This window comes from Eulemur rufifrons, chromosome 14 (genome assembly GCF_041146395.1).
Source record: "Eulemur rufifrons isolate Redbay chromosome 14, OSU_ERuf_1, whole genome shotgun sequence".
Taxonomy (NCBI): Eukaryota; Metazoa; Chordata; class Mammalia; order Primates; family Lemuridae; genus Eulemur; species Eulemur rufifrons.
In genome coordinates, this window is record NC_090996.1 from 2,428,863 (window position 1) to 2,452,650 (window position 23,788).

At 37.7% G+C, this 23,788-nt stretch overlaps 1 protein-coding gene across 3 annotated transcripts in view; it reads left to right on the forward strand.

Annotated features, from left to right (window-relative positions):
- The window catches only part of TPST1 (tyrosylprotein sulfotransferase 1), a 103,969-nt gene that overhangs the window by 67,990 nt on the left and 12,191 nt on the right, over positions 1-23,788 (forward strand). For all 3 annotated transcript variants that reach the window (XM_069485631.1, XM_069485630.1, XM_069485629.1), the window contains exon 3: positions 1,439-1,637. In XM_069485631.1, coding sequence (XP_069341732.1) covers positions 1,439-1,637 — 199 coding nt within the window. The remainder of the gene's footprint in view (positions 1-1,438; positions 1,638-23,788) is intronic.

Genomic DNA, 23,788 nt, shown 5'->3' on the forward strand with positions numbered 1-23,788 from the left:
GGCCATGTGGCTCTATTTTAACACATTGACTGCCACACTAGAAAAAAAATTTTTCCCCCCGGGGCCACAGTGTTTTATTATGAGAATAGAATAAAAACTTAGAGAACAAAATGATCCTTTCTAATTTAATGAAAAATTTGTTATCTTTTATTGTTTTCTGCACATTAGTTATATGCAACTTGAAAAATAGTTCACACAGGTCCCAAGGTAAAAAGACGTGTGAGTTACGTACGCTTCATGAGGCCCTGGGCTCAGAACTAGCGTGAGTTAAATATAACTTGCATGGCAGTTAATGTGTTACATTTAAGCCCAATTTGCCACTCTGGAGTTTGAGGTTGCTGTGAGCTAGGCTGATACCACAGCACTCCAGCCTGGGTGACAGAGCAAGACTCTGTCTAAAAAAAAAAAAGAATATGGCTGTTGAGGCAGAAGGAAAACCTGGAGCTGATGGCCTCATGAATCCCAGGGAAGAGTCATCTTATTTTCACTTGTCTGTTATTTTAGGAGCAGAGCCCCTTCATCAAATAACGACTGTCTGCAGTGAGAGGTCATATACTTAAAGAAAAAGGACGTATAATAGAATACTGTGTTTGAATGATTTCTTAAAACTGTACTTAAGCATTTCTGTTTTATAGTCATTTGGCCAAAATCTAATTCAGATCCAATTTAAATCTAAATGTCATTTCATGTTATATTTTATCCTAAGGTGTTACTAGTTATTTATTCAAATACAGTAAGAATAGTCATTACAGGTTTAGAGTAAATTTCCAGGGCAAGAGGTAGAACACATTTGTTCTGTAATATTGAATACTGTAATATTGAAAATCATAAACAGGAGTTCTTTTTCTTCTGTAGAAAATAGAATTTTTTAGGAAGTCAACAAGAAAGTAGAACAAATGAATATTTTGCATTCTTAGTGGTTTGTGGTTGGCTATTTTCCCTGCAACATTTTATTATGAAAAAGTTCAAACATACAGAAGAATTGAAAGAATTATACCCACCAGCTAGATTCTGCAATTAACATTTGCTATATTTGCTTTATCACATATCTGTTCATGTATCTGTTGTCCCTCTAGTCATCCATAAATCCATCTTTTTTTTTAATGAATTTCAAGTAAGTTGACTGGCAGTTTTGCTAAGCAGTCTTATCTTTGTTGGCTTTTTTCCTGGACATTGTAATTAAAATGTCTACACATTTTATGCAGATGTTTCAGCTGACCCTTTTTTTTATTTCTAGAAATCTGAGGCTGCCAATAATTACTATCAAACTTAAATTATTTTTTAAAGTCTAGTAAATAGTGTCAAACCTGATTAGTGTCCTCTTTCTCAATTACTTTATCATTCAGATGATTAAAATTTATAAGCTATCAAAAATAATTTAGTGGTTAAACACTGTTTTTTAAATTTTAAACATTTGTTCATACTGTGTTGTTTTCAGAGTGGAGAGATCTACAGACCAAGTCATCAAGCCAGTCAACGTGGGAGCTCTATCAAAATGGGTTGGGAAGATACCTCCAGACGTTTTACAAGACATGGCAGTGATTGCACCCATGCTTGCCAAACTTGGATATGACCCATATGCCAATCCACCGAACTATGGAAAACCTGATCCCAAAATCCTTGAAAACACAAGAAGGGTAAGTGAGATTTTTAAAGTAACTGCAAAACTAGATTCAGAATTTGGGACATGAATAGTTTTTTCTTATTTTATTTGTTGCTATTCTATGATCAGAAAAGTATTTTAAATTAGAAAAATTCTATTTGTAGAATGCATCATCAGAAGTCTTCCTCTGTATTTTAAGGGTAACTCTGGTTCTTCCCAAGAACTTTGGGGTCAGTTCTTTAATATATTTTGCCTACTTTCTGGGTATGGTACTCCCTGTTGGGGAGATTTAGTCTCATGGTTGATTACTACAAATTTTCATAAACATCAGAATTATTAGCGCCCTTACTTACAGTTTCTTTCTTCTTTAAATCTAATGGCCATTTTACTTTTAAACTTTTGTTTAGATAATTTCTTGATACTTAAAGGCTGAACATTGGCTTCATTAGAAGAATTATTAAACAGGTACACTAGGCCTCTGATTAAGAGAAAGTTGCTATTATAGTGAAATTACAGTCTTTCTCTTAATAAACTAAAATTTATTACATCTTTACAAAATATTGTTTCAGAAAGTCCTGAAACCTCAAAGTGCTAATCTGAATTACCAGTTGAATCTATTTCAAGTCACACTTATACATTCTTTTTTTTTATTGTGGTAAGATACATACAAAATTTACCATTTTAATTTTTTTTTTTTTTTTTTTTTGAGACAGAGTCTTGCTCTATTGCCCGGGTTAGAGTGCCGTGGCATCAGCCTAGCTCACAGCAACCTCAAACTCCTGGGCTTAAGCAATCCTCCTGCCTCAGCCTCCCGAGTAGCTGGGACTATAGGCATGTACCATCATGCCCAGCTAATTTTTTCTATATATATTTTTAGTTGTCCAGCTAATTTCTTTCTATTTTTAGTAGAGACGGGGGTCTCGCTCTTGCTCAGGCTTGTCTCGAACTCCTGAGCTCAAAAGATCCACCCGCCTTGGCCTCCCAGAGTGCTAGGATTACAGGCATGAGCCACCGCGCCCGGCCCATTTTAATATTTTTTAAGTGTACATTTAGTGGCACCAAATATATTTACGTTGTTGCACAACTATCACCACCATCCATCTCCAGAATTTTTTTCATCTTCCCAAACTGAAACTCTGTACCGATTAAACTATAACTCTCTGTTCTCTTCTTCTCCCAGCCCCTGACAACCACAGTTCTACTTTCTGTCCCTATATGTATTCACTTTTGAAACTACACTTCAAACAAGATAACCATGTTAGCATAAATTCACTAATAGGCTATTTGATTTCAAAATTAAAATTCCTTGGCCTTCTCTGGTATGCCCTTATTGATTTCAGTGTCCTTCCCTCCCCACGTTATATCATTTCTTTATTCTATCTTTTGATACCTTTAATTGACAAATTTATGACTAACAGATTTATTTCATAAGGTCAATTTCCATGTGAATTCCTTTCTCTCAGGTATTACTTTCATTTCCCTTCATCATTAGCCACTATATAGGAAGAAACCATCTTATATGAAGGCAAATATTTTATTTTTTAAATAACCACTATCCTCTTAATACTTTATGTATATAAACATTTTTCTTATAAAAATATAAGCTCGTTACAAAAAACTTATAAAATTAAAAAGAGAATAAAAATCACTTACAATGTTATCACGCAGACACATACCATTCTTCAATGTTGGTATATTTCCCCTCCTTCTCTACATTTTTTTTTTTGAGACAGGGTCTTGCTCTGTTGCTTGGGATAAAGTGCAGTGGCATCATCATACTCACTGCAACCTCAGACTCCTGGGCTGAAGCAATCCTCCTGCCTCAGCCTCCCAAGTAGCTGGGACTACAGGCACGTGCAACCATACCTGGCTAATTTTTCTATTTTTTGTAAAGATGGGGTCTTGCTCTTGCTCAGGCTGGTCTTGAACTCTTGGCCTTTAAATGATCTTCCTACCTCCACCTCTCACAGTGCTAGGATTATAGGCATGAGCCACCATGCCTGGCCTCTGCATTTTGTTAAACATAAGAGTACTTATCTTATGATCTCACCTTTATACATACAATTTTGTATCCAACCTTTTCCTCTTAATATTCATGAGCATTTTCCCACTGTACACTTGCTTCTTAAGCATAATTTTTCAAGATTTATAATATATTATCATAGGAGCCACCTTAAATCCTTTCTGAAACATAGTAAATGAATGAATAAGTGAAGAAACAGAATATATTTCCCTAGTAGATGTGCTGTAATTCATTTTTTTTTTTTTTTTTTTTTTTTGTTGAGACAGAGTCTCACTTTGTTGCCCAGGCTAGAGTGAGTGCCGTGGCGTCAGCTTAGCTCACAGCAACCTCAAACTCCTGGGCTTAAGCGATCCTACTGCCTCAGCCTCCCGAGTAGCTGGGACTACAGGCATGCGCCACTAAGCCCGGCTAATTTTTTCTATATAGATTTTTAGGTGTCCATATAATGTCTTTCTATTTTTAGTAGAGACGGGGTCTCGCTCAGGCTGGTCTCGAACTCCTGACCTTGAGCAATCCACCCGCCTCGGCCTCCCAGAGTGCTAGGATTACAGGCGTGAGCCACCGCGCCCGGCCTTGTAATTCATTTTATTATTTTTCTTTTGTTGTTTACAATTTTATCTTTGACAGATTGTGCTACAGTGAATATCTTTGCACATACTATATTTTAGGGTTCTTTTTTTTTTTTAAAGGTTAGACTAATAAAAGTAGAATTAAACCAGGTCAGAGTATCTGAGAATTTTTAAGGTGCTTGATATATGTTGATAAATCTTTTTTAAAGGGCCGGGCACGGTGGCTCATCCCTGAAATCCAAGCACTCTGGGAGGCTGAGGTGGGAGAATCGCTTGAGGTCAGGAGTTCAAGACCAAGCCTTAGCAAGAGTGAGACCCCATCTCTACTAAAAATAGAAAGAAATTAGCTGGGTAACTAAAAATATACAAAATTAGCTGGGCATAGTGGCGCATACCTGTAATCTCAGCTATGTGGGAGGCTGAGGCAGGAGGATTGCTTTGAGCCCAGGAGTTTGAGGTTGCTGTGAGCTAGGCTGATGTCACGGCACTCTAGCCCAGGCAACAGAGTGAGACTCTGTCTCAAAAAAAAAAAAAAAAAAAAAATTTTTTTTTTTAAAAACTTTTGACCTGCCAGCATAATGGAAGAGATTTCATCTTAGATTTTTGCTAATTTTAATAGATTTCATCGGTTGATGTAACTGAACATTTCCCAGTTATTAGCTATACATATATATTCTATTATGAACTGTCTTTTAAGTTTTTAAATTTTTTATAAAATGTATTCAAGTTCTGTGAACTACAGTCTGCTAAAAATGAAGCATACATCAGCCTAGTATCCTATTTTCATAGTCCTTGATAGTCTCTTTGTAACTGGTAATTTATAGCTTTCTCCTTTCAATACTGAAAGCATTTTTTTATAAACCAAAATTCATGTATAAATGATATTTTGAGGTTTCCCAGGCAGTAGACATTGTAGTTTTCCCACATGCAAGTTGGCTTGGCTAGGTTTTCCTCCTCTTTCTTGAGTGGTAGTTTGGGAAGAATGCTGTGGTTTGAATCCATGTGACTAAAGAATTTATTTCAAACACACTTGTGGTTATTGAAAGGATTTCAAAGTGCACACTGGGGGGAAAAAAAACCTTGTTTTTTTTGTCTCTGCCTGTCTCTCCAGTGACAAATAATTGTGAGGAAGAAAAGATAAAGTGTGAACTATAATTGCATATTTGAGCCCTTTGTGGTAATGCATACAAGCAGACGTTCATGTTTTGAGTTTGAGTTTCATAGGCCTTCTTGCAATCCAAATCCTATGTATCCTCCAAGCTTTATTGCATGTAATAACTCAGTTGCTAATATATCCAGCATTGATGACCATGAGGTTTTATAAAGTAATGCTTGCAAAGAGATCTTTGATTATCAGCTGCGACATGAGATGGACTCCAGGGAGAGAAGGTGGCTGGGGAAGGTGTTCCCTTATTTATGGAGTGAGAGTGGGAGAAAACAATCACATTTTCACTGGAAATATAGAATTTACATCTCTAGGCCTAAAAATGCTGTTTTTCTTACAATTCTGAGTAGTCTGGAAGTAATGATGAGTCAGCACATTTTAGGGACAGTTGCCCAGTTTTGAATAGAAAATCATGTGCTTCGTGGTTGCCATGACCCACATGGTACACTGGGAATGAAACACTAACATATTTCATACCCTTTCCTACCATAGTCTCTAATCCCCAAATTGTAGCACATTTAAGTAAATAGTACCCTTTAGGTTGTATCCTCAGCCTTCTCCCTTCCTCAAAGTTTCTTAACCTTTTTAATTATTTGTATTCTTTTTTAAATAGAGATGGGGTCCTGCTCCTGCTCAGCCTGGTCTCGAACTCCTGAGCTCAAGGGATCCTCCCGCCTCAGCCTCCCAGAATGCTAGGATTATGTGTGTGAGCCACTGTGTCTGGCTCTTAACCTTTTTAGATTTAGGAATTTGAGAATCTGATGCAACATGTGGATCCCTGCCTCAGAAATACAGACACATACATACACAGAATTTTACGCACAATTTCAGTGGGTTCATAGATTCCCCTAAAATCCATCGGATTAAGGACTCCTATTTTATAATCTCCTTAATCAAGCTCATCCACTCATATAGTTTTTATTACAACCTATTTGCTGATGATCATAAATCTGTATTTCCCAGAGGGTCTCTTTCCTGAGCCCCAGGTTCATTATTTCCAACTGCCTTCTGTATATCTCCACCTATATGCTCTCAAGGACCTGAAATTCAGTGTCCAAAATTGAATTTATTGTCCAAGCTTGTTCCCTGACAGGCAGAAGCTAAATGGAATTGTTCACTAAACTAAGCAGGAATCTGAGGTGTGAGGGTGGGGATGAGGCTGTGCTTATGTGTACTTGCAGGGCCTGTGAGTCAGCAGATAAGAGGAACAGAGTCCTCAGGGCACATGGCTCATCAAGCCACAAAACAGTTCAGAGACCTAGTTGCTAAACTTAAAGAATAAACTAAAAGGAAGATCCAAGTTGTGAATGGAATATGCAGTTGAAAACCTAAGTAGACAGCACTGAGGAAGAGCAAGTGGTCAAATGGAAAAGCAGTCACCAGGGTTACAGAACCCACAGAAGTAGACAAGAAGAAACTTAAAGATGAAGTGGCCGGGCGCGGTGGCTCACGCCTGTAATCCTAGCACTCTGGGAGGCCGAGGTGGGCGGATCGTTTGAGCTCAGGAGTTCGAGACCAGCCTGAGCAAGAGCGAGACCCCACCTCTACTAAAAATAGAAAGAAATTATATGGACAGCTAAAAATATATATAGAAAAAATTAGCCGGGCATGGTGGCGCATGCCTGTAGTCCCAGCTACTCGGGAGGCTGAGACAGGAGGATCCCTTGAGCTCAGGAGTTTGAGGTTGCTGTGAGCTAGGCTGACGCCACGGCACTCACTCTAGCCTGGGCAACAGAGTGAGACTCTGTCTCAAAAAAAAAAAAAAAAGATGAAGTGAGTGGGGACAGAGTGTTGGGTTAAATCCCTAAACCAAGAGTAATATGCTGCAGCAATTGGAATTGATATTGTTACATTAAAGGTAGAACCTGGAAAGCACACTTTTTTTTTTCTCATTCCTTATACCCAGCAAAAACTACTTCTTCCTATTTCTTCTATCTCTATATACAGTATTCACATTTATCCAGTTATCCAAAATAGGATTACCTAGCTTTATAGATAACATGGAATAAACTGGTCAGTAAGACCCTCGAGTCTACATTTGAAAATATCTTGATTCAACCTTATTTCATTTCAGTTTCCTTGGAGCAGGTTCTTCTCATTTCTCACATAAAGTGAGACAATACCCTCTTTTTTTTATTACTTAGACATCCTTACACTACATTTTCCAAATTCTATGTAAGTTATTTTTCCACAGCTCAAATCTGAATATATCATACCCTTACATAAAATTTTTGAATAGCTCCACTGTTACTACAAGATAAAGTACAGACTTCTTAGAATGGCATTTACTTTTCAAATATTTGGAGATTTTCTAGTTATCCTTTTATCGTTGATTACTAAGTTAATTTCATTATGGTTAGAGAACACAGTCACTAGGGTTTCAGTCCTTTGAAGTACATTGAAAATTGCTTTATGACTAGCATATAGTCTCATGTTCACTTTAAAAAATGTGTATACTGTGATTGTTGCAGAGTTCTGTAAATATCAATGAGGTCAAGTTATTTCATGGTGTTTTTCAAATCTTCTAATTCTTATTTGATTTTTAGGGTCTAGCTTTATAACTTTTCAAGTAAAGTGTACAAGTTTGTCTATTTCTCCTTTCATTTCTATCAATTTTCTTTCATGTAGTTAGGATCTATATTATTAGGAGGAACATACCCATTTAAATCTTTCTGAATTAATCCTTTTGCAATTATGAAATATCTCTTTTCATCTTTGATTTTACTCTCTGGAAGTCTACTTTGTCTGATATAAATATAGCCACAACAGTGTTTCTATGTGTATTACATACTTGGTATATTTTTCCCATCCTTTTATTAATACTTGTAATTTATGTCTGTATATAGCTGGTCTTCTTGGTTAATCCATTTATACTCTCTGACTTTTAAATGGAGTATTTAATCCACTTAAATTTAATGTGGTTATTCATCTGGTTTTTAAATCTACCATCTTGCTGTTTTTTATTTGGATCATCCAACTTTGTTCCTTTGTTTCTCTTTTCCTGCCTTCTTTGGAATTAATCTTTTCTAGTATTCCGTTTTTTTCTCCTTTTGGCTATTATCTCCTCTTTTTAGCTATACCTTTTTTTTTTTTTTTTGTCATAGTGGTTGCTCTAGGACACAGGCTACAAAATTTTTTTTTACAAAAAGCCAGATAGCAAATATTTTATGGTTTTGGGGACGCTAAAGGCTTTGGGGTTTTTTTCTTGAAGATCCAGACTTTCATCTGGAATCATTTCTCTTCAGCCTCATAAACTTCCTTTAGCATTTTTCATTAATATATAGTAAGGGAATACTGGTGACTAATTTTCTTAGATTTTTTTTTTTTTTACCTGAAAATGTATTCATTTTTTCTTCATTATTTTAGAATATTTTGCTGGAATAGAATTCTAGATTGATAGGGGTTTTTTTGTTTTATTTTGTTGGGTTTTTTTTTTTAACTTTCAGCAATTAATATGTATTATTTTATTGGCCACCATTGTGTTTAATGGGAAGTCAGCTGACATTCTTATAATAATCAATAATTTATTCTTTTTTCTTTGTCTGCTATAAGATTTTCATTTTATCTTTGGTTTTCAGCAGTGTAACTATAATATACCAAATTCCCTGATCCTTTCAACTGCCATCTCCAGTCTGTGCCTCAGCTTTGATTAGTTCTTATTAACTTATCCTTGAATTAATTGATCCTGTTGTCTTCTGTATCCAGTTTGCTGTTAAACCCATCTAGTGATATCTTCATTTCAAATACTTTATTTTTCAGTTCCAGAATTTACCTTTCTGTGCTGGAATTCTTCATCTCTTCAACCATTCTGTTCATCTTTTCCTCTAAATTCTTTAACATATTTATAATAACTATTTTAAAGTCCTCATCATGGGTCTCTCCCTATTTTCTTAATTCTGGGTTATAGAGGCATACCTTGGAGATATTGTGGGTTTGGTTCCAGACCATAATAAAGTGCATAATGCAATAAAGCAAGTCACACAGGTATTTTGTTTTCCCGGTGCATATAAAAGTTCTGTTTTTACTATACTGTAGTCTGTTAAGTGTGCGGTAGCATTATGTCTAAAAAACAATGTACATGCCTTAATTAAAAGTACTTTATTGCTGGCTGGGCACAGTGGCTCATGCCTGTAATCCTTGCACTCTGGAAGGCTGAGGCAAGAGGTAAAGAAGGATAATGATCTTAGCATAGCTTTGCTCTAAAATCCTAGGGGTTCACAATGTGATTCACCCATAGGGGCCTGCCATACCTCCACACAGCACAACTGTCTCCCATAGACACTTCAGGCACCATTGGATCTCTTGAATCATTTGGCTCCAGAGGCAAAGCAGCTTGCAAGGCAGCCTGGTCCCATTTCAGCTTCTTCTCTTGCTCTGGACCCTACTTAGAACGTCACTTTTATGGCTGACTTGGTAAATGCATAGGAGTAGAAAACCCATATGGAGGTATATGTTGTTTCCATAACCCAAAGAAGGCCGCTAGGTGGTGAGTCTGTTTTTTGCTGGGAGGATACACTAGATGTAGCAACTTGTCCTTGGAGGGGATATCTTAATACTATATGTTCTAGATTGCTGAATCCCTAGAAATTTTACAGAGGTGACAGGCCACTGAATTTTTTTAGGGTTTATTTTCCACCCTCTGGCATGTCTTCCCGAAGTAGACAGGGTATTTGCTACTTCTTGTTTAAGTCCAATCAACATATCATCAGTGTAGTGGACCAGTAGGCTCTCCTGTGCAGTAGCAAAATGATCAGGGTCCCTGTAGATTAGATTATGACAGAGTACTAGAGAGTTGATACAGCCGTTTGGGGAGATAATTACTTCTGATAGTCTTTATTAACAGGTATAGAGAAGAAGGGTTTGCTGAATCAATAGCTACATACGAGACACCAGGAGCTACGTTGATTTGCTGTAGCAGTTAACACACCTAGAACAGCAGGTGTAATAGGAGTCACTAATTAAGTATCACCCTGTATCTTAAGTTTTTGTTGGAAGTACTAATCTCTATAATCTCTCTAGGAATGCAATATTGCTTTTGGTGTAGTATTTTGGTAGGGAGAGGCAGTTCTAGTGTAACCCCTGAAGTATGGCTTTACTATGCTACCCATCTACTTTAGTCCCAGGGACATCATGATCAATTAGCCACCACCAAAGATCTCTCCAGATCACACCATTATGTTTTCCTCCTCCACCTCTGCATTGCTTATAAAGTGTAATTGTGTACCCATTGTTTCTAATAGTTAAGTGCCACCACTTGGTTCCTGTGACTCGGTGATATTTTTGTCCCTGCCTTGAGTTCAGGGAGTCTATTGCATTGGTGGTCATTATTTCTAGCCTGCAGAGAACAAGTACTAAAGAGCTTTTCAAGGATATTCTTGCCCCCTTCACCAATATATTTCTCAAAGGCTTGGTGAAGGAGTGAGTTCTTCTGGACCTTCCTTGGGATATAGTTAGGAGGTGAGCAAGCAGGTCAGTCAGTCAGACATATTACACTCCAGTATTCCTTATTTTCTAACCTTTTGAATTACTTCTCTTTACAGTATACCAAGGAAGTTCTGACATTTAAGCTTCATTTAATGCAGGCCACTGTTAAGCCCAGGTTTTAGTCAACCAGGTGAGGAAATTGTCAGTTATTCCCAGATACCCAAGCCAATATATTGCATTCAAAATCTCTAGTTAATATACCCATATTGATAAATTTGGCTTAATTCAACATACATTTCCTCTACTGTGGTCTAACTTTCTTAGGATTTATTCTTACACATTTTCTAGGTTCCTGCAGATATAAATGAGCAAAATCTCACACAAGGACCTTGCCCCTTGGTCATAGTCAGTTGGTTCAGAAGTAGTAATCTGACCCAACCCAGGCAAATAAGAGTCTTTCCCTAGAATTTCTGAAGGTGGTACCAAAGGAAGAAAGGTGATGGTGAGGGCCACAGGATATAAGGCGTGGGACCTGCTGGTGGAAGTGTTAGACACTATGTATTGCTTGTTCCTTTTTCCCTGTTGGTAAAGACCATCTCATTAAAAAAGAAGCTAAAAATACCAGATAATTCATTTTCCCAGACTTTCTTGTAGATGGGATGACCATGTGACCAATTTTTCCAGCGAGTGCTATGTAAGGGGTCTGGGAGAGTTTCACTTTCTGAGAAAATAAAGAATTGTATGAAGAGAGCTTACTCCTTTCTCGCTGCTTCTGAACATTGCTATGGAAGAACATTATTCTTGGCCCCGCTGCAGTCATCCTGTGATCATAAGAGAAGGTATCACTGACACACTGAAGGTGACAGAGGAAGAAAAGGGAAGAGGCTGGGACTCCAGATTTCTGGGCTACTGAACCTAGTTTAGGACTGACCATCCACCTCAGCTCTGGCTTATTATGTGTTTGAGCTACTTTTAATGAGTTATTCTATTACTTTCTCTTAACTGCACATGGGGCATGTTCTTTGATGTTTGAAAGGAAAAAAGCCAAACCATTGAGAGGAGCAGAGCAAAGAGGTCAAGAGTCTGACAGTGTTTCAGGTCCTGGTTCCACTTGTCCATGAAGATCTTCTTCAGCTCTGCCCTTGCCAGTTATGTGAGACATCCTAATCCACTTCTAGGAAGTGCTTCCCTTTTTGACTGCATTACTTTAATTGAATAATTAATACTCTACTGAGTGAATTTGAAATATAATGAATCTTTAGCTACTCTTCGTTTATTTCTTGTGCTCGGATTTAAAGAGCTTTAAATTTTAGTTGTTTTAATTAAAGAAATACTTATCTTATTCTTTTAAAATTTTCATAAACCTTCAAAGCAACAACTGTGGAGTTAAATTCATTTCTCCAACTTGGCAGGTTTTTTTTTTTTTTTTCCTGGTCAAGTATTTTGCCTTATTTTGAGAGCAGGCGGAATTGTTTCCTGCAGGCATTCTATAAAGAATATATAAGGATGTTTAGAGTAGCACATTTTATCTTCTGTCAGAATACTTCAATTTGTGTTCAGGTGCATCATTTTAAGGCTTCATTTGTTCTATAAAATTTGGAGTCAGTCAAAAAGTCGCACTTAAGAACCTAGAAGGCCACAGGTTCCCCACCCCTATTCTAGATCCTTTTCTTCTCTACAGGGAAGCTGATTGTCCTAGCCCAGCTTTGCTTTTTTTCATCATGTCCATATTTTTAAAAAAGAAAATGGGACAAAGTACTTATATCTGCAATGCGATTTTTGTAGACTGTTCTTCCAGGCAAGAAAAAAAAGATCATGACTACTTTTTTCAGATTAGATGAGGGAAAAAAAGAAAAGAAGAGAAAGTCTACTCTGTTCTTTCTCTTATTAAAGCTTTATTGACGTTTTGGCTGAAGAGAATTTCTTGGGTTTTCTACCTTTTTTTTTTTTTGGCTACCTGCCACTGGTTGGTTCCCTCACGAACATTTTAAAATGTAATTAAGCCTAAAAAAGCAGATTTTTTTTTAGCTATACAAACTTTTTTTTTAATCAAAAAACAATTTAAACTTCTTGAATTCTTTTTCTTAGCAGAATTAAATAGAATGATAGAATGAATGCCAGTATCTAATAAAGTAATGTCAGCTGAACCCTGAAGGTTCCGCAAGTTCAAATCAGGGAGGCTCCAACAGAGTCACTTTTGCTGTCTCTTTATGTTCATTCTATGCTATAAGTTGGTTTTAGTATCTTTTTTAAGTCTATCAACTGTAAAAATGGAGGTGACTATGCAAGGATCTCATGCATTTATTTCTTCTTTCATCCAAGTGTCCATTTGTTCCTCCAACCAGAGTGTAAAGATGATTAAGAATCTGTCTCTCAAGAAGTCTGATGATGAGCACCAGTGACTAAAGGCGAAAAAAAAAAAGTAGTCCAGTGAAAAAGATAGACAAGCCGGGCATGGTGTCTTATGCCTGTAATCCCAGCACTTTGAAAGTCTGAGGCAGGAGAATTGCTTGAAGCCAGGAATTCAAGACCACCCTGGGCAACATAGTGAAACCCTGTTTCTACCAACAACAACAACAACAACAACAACAAATATATATACACACACATATATGTGTGTATATATGTATATATGTATATATATACATATATACACACACACACATATATATGTTTTTTTAATTAGCCAGGCATGATGGTGCATGCCTGTAGTCCCAGCTACTCGGGAAAAGATCACTGGATTATGATTGTGCCACTGCCCTCCAGCTTGGGCAACAGAACAAGTCCCTGTCTCTTAAAAAAAAAAAAAAAAGATTTGTAATTAACTGTAATTCAGTGTGACAACTGCCATAAAAGTAGGGCATTCAAGATGCCATGTGGGCACAGAGATTGAACTACTGGGTTCTCATGTTTAAAGGAAAAGTAAATGTTCTCCAGTTTGAGAAAAAGGGAATAGAGCACTCCAGTGACAGGAAATTTATGAAATTACTGTTGACTGTGCTTATATATATTAACTGCCTTTCAGTGTCTCTGAAAACTTGATTTGGTGCTATTTCCTTTGAACGGAAATAACTTAGCATTCCTGCCTGATAAGTGTCCTAATCATTCTGCACACCAAACTTTTTTCCCAAGAAATCAATGCCCTAATGCTAAATTTCCTGTATTTACACTGCTTTCTGTAAGAGGAAGAGGTTCATATTTTATAGTCACTACACATTCCCAATTCAATTCACATTGCAATCCATCTTGTCCAACTTCATCCAAAAGTCAGTATGCTGAAACATTTCTTTTTCTTAACAACATTGTTGAAGTAGAAAGAGTATCATGCTTCTGGACCAATTAATATTTTTTTTCTTCTTGATGTAAGAAGTATTTACAACATTTATTCGGTTGTTTCTAGGGAGCACAAGCTGTTGAACTTTCCAAGAACCCAATCTGAGATTTTGCAAAGCTGCCAAAATATTTTGAAACAAATGAGAATATGTAAACATACATGTTATCAGCTGTTTTATACTATTTGTGTTTTAGAGATAAAGAGTCTCTAGTGTACCACAAGAGCCCAATGGGATTAAAAATGTAAATTTTAAAATCTGGATTCCTTTCTGTATTATCATATCTGGCTGGAGTTGTGTTTTCTCTGCATGTGAAACTATCAAGTCATAATTCTTCAAGGAGGAATGCTTATTACATTATTAAAAATAATGAATTATATTACTAAATAAATAACAGCAGGCCAAGCATAGACCAATGATGATAGTTTGTCAGAAACTAAGGATTATGATTAATCTAATTCTGTGCTCTTGAGTGCAATAGGAAGGAAGAATTAGAGTTTACAGAAAGAAAGGGGAGGGATAAAATAAATTTGAGTTTACAATAAATATGAATGCATAACCTGTGGTTGTAAGACTAATCTTTTAACATTTGGAGTTAAAAAATATATGTGTACTTTGAAGCAATATGTGTACTATGAGCAAAAGCAAAACCTTAAAGTCTACTGTGTGTAATATGCTTAGCACATAGTTTGGTCATCAGTACGTATTTCTGGAGATTGTTTGAAGTTCTCTTATTTTAAAAGAACTGATATTAGTTAAATTAGGGGTTGGCAAATCACAGCCTGCAGGCCAAATCTGGCCTGCTGTCTGATTTTGTAGATAAAGTTTATTAGAACACACTGCACTTATGTACGCATTTATGTATTACCTGTGTGTGCATTTGCCCTACAACAATAGAGTTGAGTAGTTGGAACAGACTGTGTAGTCCATAAAGCCTAAAGTGGTTACTCTCTGGCTTTTACAGAGTAGGTTGCCCCTGAGTTTAATTCTCAGTTTTCTTCTGTTCACAAATGATATATATATATATAATCTACTCCACTGAGTTTTGCAAGGTTAATATATTTGTTGTGTTAAAAAAAATTTGATCTTCCTGATTTTCTCCAGCTCTTTATACTTACAGAAAAATAGAAAGAATAATACAACAAATATCTTTATACCCTTAACATAGAATCATTAATTGTTAAAATTTTGCCATAATTGCACATACCTATAGTCCCAGCTACTCTGGAGGCTGAGGCAGGAGATCACTTGAGCCCAGGAATTCAAGATTACAGTGAGCTATGATCACACCACTGTATTTCAGCCTGGGTGACAGAACAAGACTCTGTCTCCATAAAAAATAATAATAATAAATTTTGCCATATTTGTTTCATCTCTCTGTGTGTATGTATACCCACATGTATTTTTTATTGCTGTTTAATTATTTAAAAGTTGCAGATATTGGCTGGGCTCGGTGGCTCACACCTATAATCATAGCACTCTGGGAGCCCAAGGCGGGAAGATTGCTTGAGCTCAGGAGTTTAAGACCAGCCTGAGCAAGAGCGAGATCCCATCTCTACTAAAAATAGAAATAAATTAGCTGGACAACTAAAAGTATATATAGAAAAAATTAGCCGGGCATGGTGGCGCATGCCTGTAGTCCCAGCTACTCAGGAGGCTGAGGCATAGGATCGCTTGAGCCCAGGAGTTTCAGGTTGCTGTGAGCTAGGCTGACACCATGGCACTCTAGGCTGGGCAACAGAGTGAGACTCTATCTCAAAAAAAAAGTTGTAGATATTATGCTCCTTCAGCACTCATCTCTGAGAATAAGAGCATTTTCCTATATAACCCATTGGTTAAAATTTAAAGACACATGTATGAGGTTTTGTTTGTGAGGGAAATATGACTGGCATTTCTATATACTTTGTTCATCCCTGTGTTCCCATTTATAAACTGCAGAAATTCAAAGTATAATGCATTAGTTATCTATTGCTTTCAAGTAGAAGACTGAATAGTGGCCCTGTAAAGATGCCCACATCCTAATCCCTGAGATCTGGGAATATGTTACCTTCCCTGGCAGAGGGACTTTGCAGATGTAATTAAGGAATTTAAAATGAGATTATCCAGTTTTCTGGGTGGGCCCAGTGTAATCGCCAGGGTCCTTATAAAAGGAGGTCCAGGGGAGTTGAAGGCAGAGAAGTGCTCTGATGATGGAAGCGGAATCAGTGGAGGAACTGTGACCTTGTACACTGCTAGCGTTGAAGATGGCAAGACTGGGAAGTTCTACACCCAGTTCCAAAACCATCATGTCCTGGCTCCTTTTCTTTTTCTTTTTAAACAGTTCTTCCCTCAGTTTTTCTCTCCTCTTGCATTTCATCGAAGAAACCAGGTGGTGCCTTCAACACATTGCTTGGAAATCTCTTTAGCTTCTAGACCATCTAATTCATTAGGCACATTTTCTACTTTACATAACTACAAAATTGGGTTGCTAAACTTTCAGCTGTTACATAACAGAGATCCTCCAGCCTCCAGGTTCCAATCAGATGTTCCTCATGTTCCTTAAAACCTTTCACAGGTGGCCTCCTAAAAGTCTTAAAATTTACTGTCAATTCCTGGTAATTTAGGCTTTTTCCACTGCTCTCCTTAAAGGCCTTCTGGCCACCATCCATTGCCCAGTTCTAACACTCCTCCCACATTTTAGGTATGTGTTACTGCAGAACTCTACTCCTGACACAAAATCTGTATGATTTATTTATGTGACATAACAAATCACCCTAAAACTTCCTAGTGGCTTAAAACAACAAACATACATTATATCAGATTCTGTGGATCAGGAATCCAGGCATAGCTTACCTAGATACCTCTGGTTCAAGGTCTTTCATGAAGTTTCAGTCAAGCTGTCAGCCAGGCTGCAGTCATCTCAAGGCTCAGCTGGGAGAGGATCTGCTTCCATGCTCATTCGTGTGACTATTGGCAGGCCTCAGGTCCTTGCTGGCTGTTGGCTGGAGATGTCAGTTCTTTGCCACATGGGCCTCTCTGTAAGTCAGTTGACAACATGCAGCTGGCCTCTCTTAGAGCAAGTAAGGAAGAGAGAATGCCCAGGACAGAAGATACAGACTTTTTGTAACCTATTATCAGAAGTAATATCCCATCACTTTTGCCAAATTCTAATTGTTAAAAGCAAGTCATTAGATCCATCCACATTTTAAGGGGGTTACACAAGGTCATGTTCTCCAAAAGATCAAGCCAAGTACAGAATTGGCTTAATAATATTTCTGACATTTTTTCCTATAAACTGTAAAACCTTGGCTATCTGAAACCCTTGAGAAATGAGTCATTCCGGAAAGTCAAGTTTCTGGATAGATTTTTACCATGAAGGGACCAAATCTTAATGATTTAGTGTAGAATCCTTTCTGCTGCATTTGATCACTTACTTCCTTGCCTTTTTGAATAAATTACTGATCATTATTTGAAATTTTATTTCCTCAAAAAAGAGAATTAGCCTCTGTAAGAGTGTGCTCAAAAAGGAAAAGAAAAAAAAAAAGAAAACTAGCAGTCGTGTGTGTTATAAAGAGACGGTGCCTGTCTTCTCTTTATATAGGGTATAGAATTGTTGGTCTCTCTACTAAAGAACTTAAGGCTTCTGTCTGCCTTTTATAACTTCTGTTTCATCCTTTGTTTTACTTGTCACCTCATAATTATCAGTACTCGTCCATTGCCTTCCTATTTGCTCTAATTGCTACAAGCCAATAACTTAAATTGGCTAAAACTGTGTGCATTGAAAATATTCAGAAAAAAATGTATGCTTATGTCTATACTGAACATGTACAGACTTTTTTCTTGTTATTATTCCCTAAGCAATACAGTATAACAACTATTTATATAGTATTTACATTGTATTAGGTATTATAAGTAATCAAGAGATGATTTCAATATACAGAGGGTGTATGTGGGTTATATGCAAATATCACACCATTTTAAATAAGAGACTTGAGCATCTGTGAATTTTGGTATTCACAAGGGATCCTGGAACCAATTCCCCACCCTGACCCCCGCCCAGATAACTGAGGGACGACTGTACAGGTGAAGCAGTGGTGACAGGTGAAGTGGTGTTGGGCTTAATAGATCAGTTCCTAATTAATCTTTTAAGAAAGCTAAAAGTGGTCTGAGGAAAAATAACAAGAATGACACATTGCTCACTTCAGATAACGTTCAAAACCTTGCTTGGGTTTTTGAAAGTTAACAGGCTACTTAAGCAAACTCTCCTCCCTCCTCTATCTCTGTATTCTAGGTAATCCCACAGTTGAAGGCTGTTCTTATAGTGGAGTTAATTGTTCCTCACTCCAAAAACTTAAACCTGATTTTAGTCTATAAACCCAAAGCATCAAATACGGTTTACTTGTCTATTTTAGTTATTTCTTCTGAAATGGTATCTTGCCAGCCAAAGCCTCTCATATGGAAGCATACATGATTGCCACAAGTAAAAGCTATAAAGCAGTGTTAAATACTACATGTGGAGCTTACATTTTTATATGCATTTCTTTTAGACCTTATGTAGTGTTTTGTTCTATGAGAGGATTGAGACAGTGCAGTAACCTTTATAACTTCCTAGGCAAAAGACCCAGGAGGCCTGCTACAAAGAGCACCGGTGGACCCGAGAAAGCAATCTCTGTGCTACTCAGGCTTTGAGAAACTTCCTTCAGAATCATAGAATGTTAGAGCTGGTGGGGGAGGCGGGTGGTTAGTCCTTTTTTTCCCCAGCTCCAGTCTCTTGTGAATAATTAACAGTAAAATTAAAAGATTGAAAAGTATATGTTGCTTCTACTTATCTTTTCCCTGCACAATATAAAATTTCTTTTCTAATAGTAGTGTATTTGTCTATTTAGCAATCCCATAAATAGTGGTTTCCAGCCTCTGCAAACCCTTGCCACAAAAGTTGCTTACCTGAGTGGGTAAAAACAAACAGACAAATTTTAAAAAGTTAACTTACCTGGACCTCAGCTAATAATATACATACTATGTGTACACTCTAACAGCATGTTTCCTTAAAACTAAGAACTGTTGGGTCCTTTCACTTTAATATCTCTCCGCCATTTCTAACTTTGCACAGACCCCCAAACTAGTGACCCTAAACCTATTTGTCACTCTTTTTTTTTTTTTTTTTTTTGAGACAGAGTCTCACTCTGTTGCCCGGGCTAGAGTGAGTGCCATGGCGTCAGTCTAGCTCACAGCAACCTCAAACTCCTGGGCTTAAGCGATCCTACTGCCTCAGCCTCCCGAGTAGCTGGGACTACAGGCATGCGCCACCATGCCCGGCTAATTTTTTGTATATATATATTTTAGTTGTCCATATAATTTCTTTCTATTTTTAGTAGAGGTGGGGTCTCACTCTTGCTCAGGCTGGTCTCGAACTCCTGACCTCGAGCGATCCACCCGCCTCGGCCTCCCAGAGTGCTAGGATTACAGGCGTGAGCCACCGCGCCTGGCCTATTTGTCACTCTTAAACGTAATATACGAAGATAGAAAGCTGATGTAGAAATGGTAAATGACTGAGCCAAGTAGAAGGTATCCAAATACAAGTGCCTGGGGGAAAAAAGGGGATACAAGAAAACAAAGGGACAAGAAGCAATCTAGTTTACTGTGAACCCCACAAAAGCTCAGGAATTAGAAACATCAAGTATTACAAATTGAGGGAAGGGGTGAAGTCTGATACTAAAAATAGGGAGGTTGAAAGTCTGTATGGGAACAGTTAGACTTCCAGATCCCCACCCTAATACCACACCTTCTCCCTCCCCTCCCCACAGAAGTATATTTTCTTAGGATGGAAAAAAAATGAGAGAAAATGAAGACATGACAGGGAGAGTGTGACATTATCAAGATGGTGGAATAGAAGACCCACTGGCATCACTCTCCCCACAAAAATATAACTAGAAACCATTGAAAGACAAGAATGCTACCCTCAGTTCACCAGAACTTGGGGAGAAATTGGGAAAAAAAAAACCCTTCACTCATAGCATGTAGGGAAACTACAACCAGTAAGACAAATGGTCAGTTTACATTGCACCACCACTCCCCCAAGCCAGCATAACACTGCTCACAGAAAACTTAGCTACACCTAAAGTTTCTGAGGTGGTAGGATGGAATCGGAGGTAGGTGTTCAATCTCCCCATTGGTCTGGGAATCTTCTTGGGAAGCCCATTTCAGTTTCTTCCCATCGGAAGCACTGGGAGTGCCAGCAAAGCCAAACTACCTGGGGTGAAGTGGGGGCAAAGAGCAAGGCACTGATTGCAGCAACTGGTTCATGAGGGATCTTAGTGGCTATTCTGTGCTCCGATTGGTGAGGATGCCATGTTGAAGAGTCTGCCTGGCACCATAGTGCTATAGGGTGCACAATCAGCAGGAAGGCTCAAATCACTGGCCAGATTTTCCACAAAGCCCACATGCTTGTATGGAGTCTTCCCCTGGTCCAGAAACAAGTACAAGGTTGGGATTAAGTTCCGGTGCCCAGTTAAGACTCCCACAGACTGGGAAGCAACAACAAGGCAGCAATATATTTCCAGAGAAATGTTTACTTTCCAGTGCTCACTATAAGGCTTTGTCAGACTGGGAAAAAATGGCAAGGCAATGAGTTAGTTTTAATGCAGTGTTGTAGTTCCAGGATTCTCTATAAATCCTCCCCAGAACAGGAAGAAATAACAGCGTTTAAGTTCCAATACTAAGTAAAGGTCTAACACCACCAGAGAGCACCTGCAAAAACTGGAAGAAATGACTGTCTCCTCAAATGCACAGGTATCAATATAAAGAAGCAAGGATTATGAAAACTTGGGGAAAGAAACCAACACGAAGCTCCAACAGTGGACCCAGAAGAATTGAAGATCTGTGAAATGTCAGAGAATTCAAAATAATTCTCTTAAAGAAGTTTAGGGAATCACAAGAGAACACAGATAGAAAATCAAATGAAATTTAGAAACAGTTCAGGAACAAAAAGAAATTTGACAAATAAATAGAAACAATTAAGAAAAACCAAATATAAATCCTAAATATAAAATACACGATAACTGAACTCAAGAGCTTATTAGACAGCTTCAGCAGACTTGATCAGAAGAAAGAATTAGTGAGCTTGAAGACAGAACAAATGAAATTACCCAGAGAAGCAAAAAGAAAAAAGAATTAAAAAGTAAAGAAGGCTTACAAGAATTATGGATCCCCATAAACAAACTAACCTCCACATAAGAAGAATTCCCGAAGGAGATGAGAAAAAAAGGCCTAGAAAGCATATTTAAGAAAATAACGGCTGAAATAGTTTCAAATCAAAGAAAGATGACACCATCTGGCTATAGGAAGCTCAGTGGTCCCCAATCAGATTCAACCCAAAGAGGAAGTCCCCAAGGCACATCATAATCTAATTAACAAAAAAATCAAAGCCAAAGAAAGAATACCCAGAGCAACAAGAGAAAACAAACATATCACATTCAGTGGACCCCCCACTACAGCTTTCAGCAGATTTCTTAGCAGAAACCCTGCAGGCCAGGGGACAGTGAGATGCTATATTCAGAGTGCTAAAGGGGGGAAAAAAATGCCAACCAAGAATGCTATACCCAGCAAATATGTCCTTTAAACACAAAGGCGAGATAAAGACTTTCCCAGACATACAAAAGCTGAGGGAATTCATCAACACCAGGCTTGTCCTAACAAGAAATGCTACAGGCCTTTTAGGGAAGTCTTGAAATACAAAAAGAAGTGAAAAACAAACAAACAGGGCCGGGCGTGGTGGCTCATGCCTGTAATCCTAGCACTCTGGGAGGCCGAGGCGGGTGGATCGCTCAAGGTCAGGAGTTCGAGACCAGCCTGAGCAAGAGCGAGACCCCGTCTCTACTAAAAATAGAAAGAAATTATATGGACAACTAAAATATATATAGAAAAAATTAGCCGGGCATGGTGGCACGTGCCTGTAGTCCCAGCTACTCGGGAGGTTGAGGCAGTAGGATCGCTTGAGCCCAGGAGTTTGAGGTTGCTGTGAGCTAGGCTGACGCCATGGCACTCACTCTAGCCCGGGCAACAAAGTGAGACTCTGTCTCAAAAAAAAAAAAAAAAAAAAAAACAAACAAACAAACAGAAAGCTAAACAGAGTTCTTCAATCTGAAAGAAATGGGTGCTAATGTGTAACAAGAAAACACCTGAAGGTATTAAATTTGCTGGTAAAAGAAAGACAACAGAAAAATCCAGAATATTCTAATACTGTAATTGGGGTAAGCAAACCATTTATATCTCAAATATGAAGACTAAAAGACAAAACTATTAAAAACAATATTGACAACAATTTTTAGGCAATAAAAAAGATTATTTGAAACATTAAAATCAAATGAGGGGATGATGGTAAAGTATAGAGTTTATTTTTGTTACTTTTTTTCTTTGTAATCAAAATTAAGTCATTATCTGTTTAAAATAGCCTGTTGTAGCTATGTCTTTTGTAAGCCTCATGATAACCACAAAGCAAAAACTTATAGTAGATACACTAAAAACAAATAGCACAGAATAAAAACGTGCTACTAGAGAAAAAGTACTTAACCACAAAGGAAGACAGAGAGGAAAAAAAGGAAGAAAGGATCTGTACCATAACCATAAGCTAGTAACAAAATGGCAGTAGTAAACCCTTACCTCTCAATAATAACCTTAAATGTAAATAGATTAAGTTCTCCAGTTAAAAGAGATAGAGGTGGCTAAATGGATTTAAAAATAAGACCCAACTATATGCTATCAACAAGAAACTCACTTCACCTATAAAGACACATACAGACTGAAAGTGAAGGGATAGAAAAAGATATTCTATGCAAATGGAAACCAAAAAAAAGCAAGAGTAGCTATACTTGTATCACATGAAACAGACATTAAATCAAGAATGGTTTAAGAAAAAAAAAAGACAAACAACTGACTTGAAAGAGGAAAGTTGCCAGGCATGGTGCCTCATGCCTGTAATCCTAGCACTCTGAGAGCCCGAAGCAGGAGGATCGCTTGAGGTCGGGAGTTTGAGAGCAGCCTGAGCAAGAATGAGACCCTGTCTCTACTACAGATAGAAAAATTAGCCAGCTGTGGTGGTGTGTGCCTGTAGTCCCAGCTGCTCGGGAAGTTAAGGTAGGAGGATCTCTTGAGCCCAGGAACTTGAGGTTGCTGTGAGCTAGGCTGATGCCACGGCACTCTAGCCCGTGTGACACAGCACGACTCTGTCTCAAAAAAATAAATAAATAAATAAAAAGGAAAGTTCAAAAAAAGAAAGAAAAGACAAAGAAGGCCATTATGCAACAACAAAGGGATCGATATAGCCAGAGGATATAACAATGTTAAATATATTTGCACCCAAATTAGTACAGCCACCATGGAAAACAGTATGGAGGTTCCTCAAAAAGCTAAAATATAGATCTACCTTACTGCTGAGTTATCTCCAAAAGAAAGAAAATCAGTATATCAAAAAGATGTCTACACTCCCATGTTTATTACAGCACTATTCAAAATAACTAAGATATGGAAGTAACTTATGTATACTACAGTGAATGAATGGATAATGAAAATGGGGCATATATACACAATGGAATATTATTCAGCTGCTAAAAAGAATGAGATTCTGTCATTTGCAGCAACATGGATGGAACTGGAGGACATTATGTTAAAGTAAAATAAGCCAGGCATAGAAGGAAA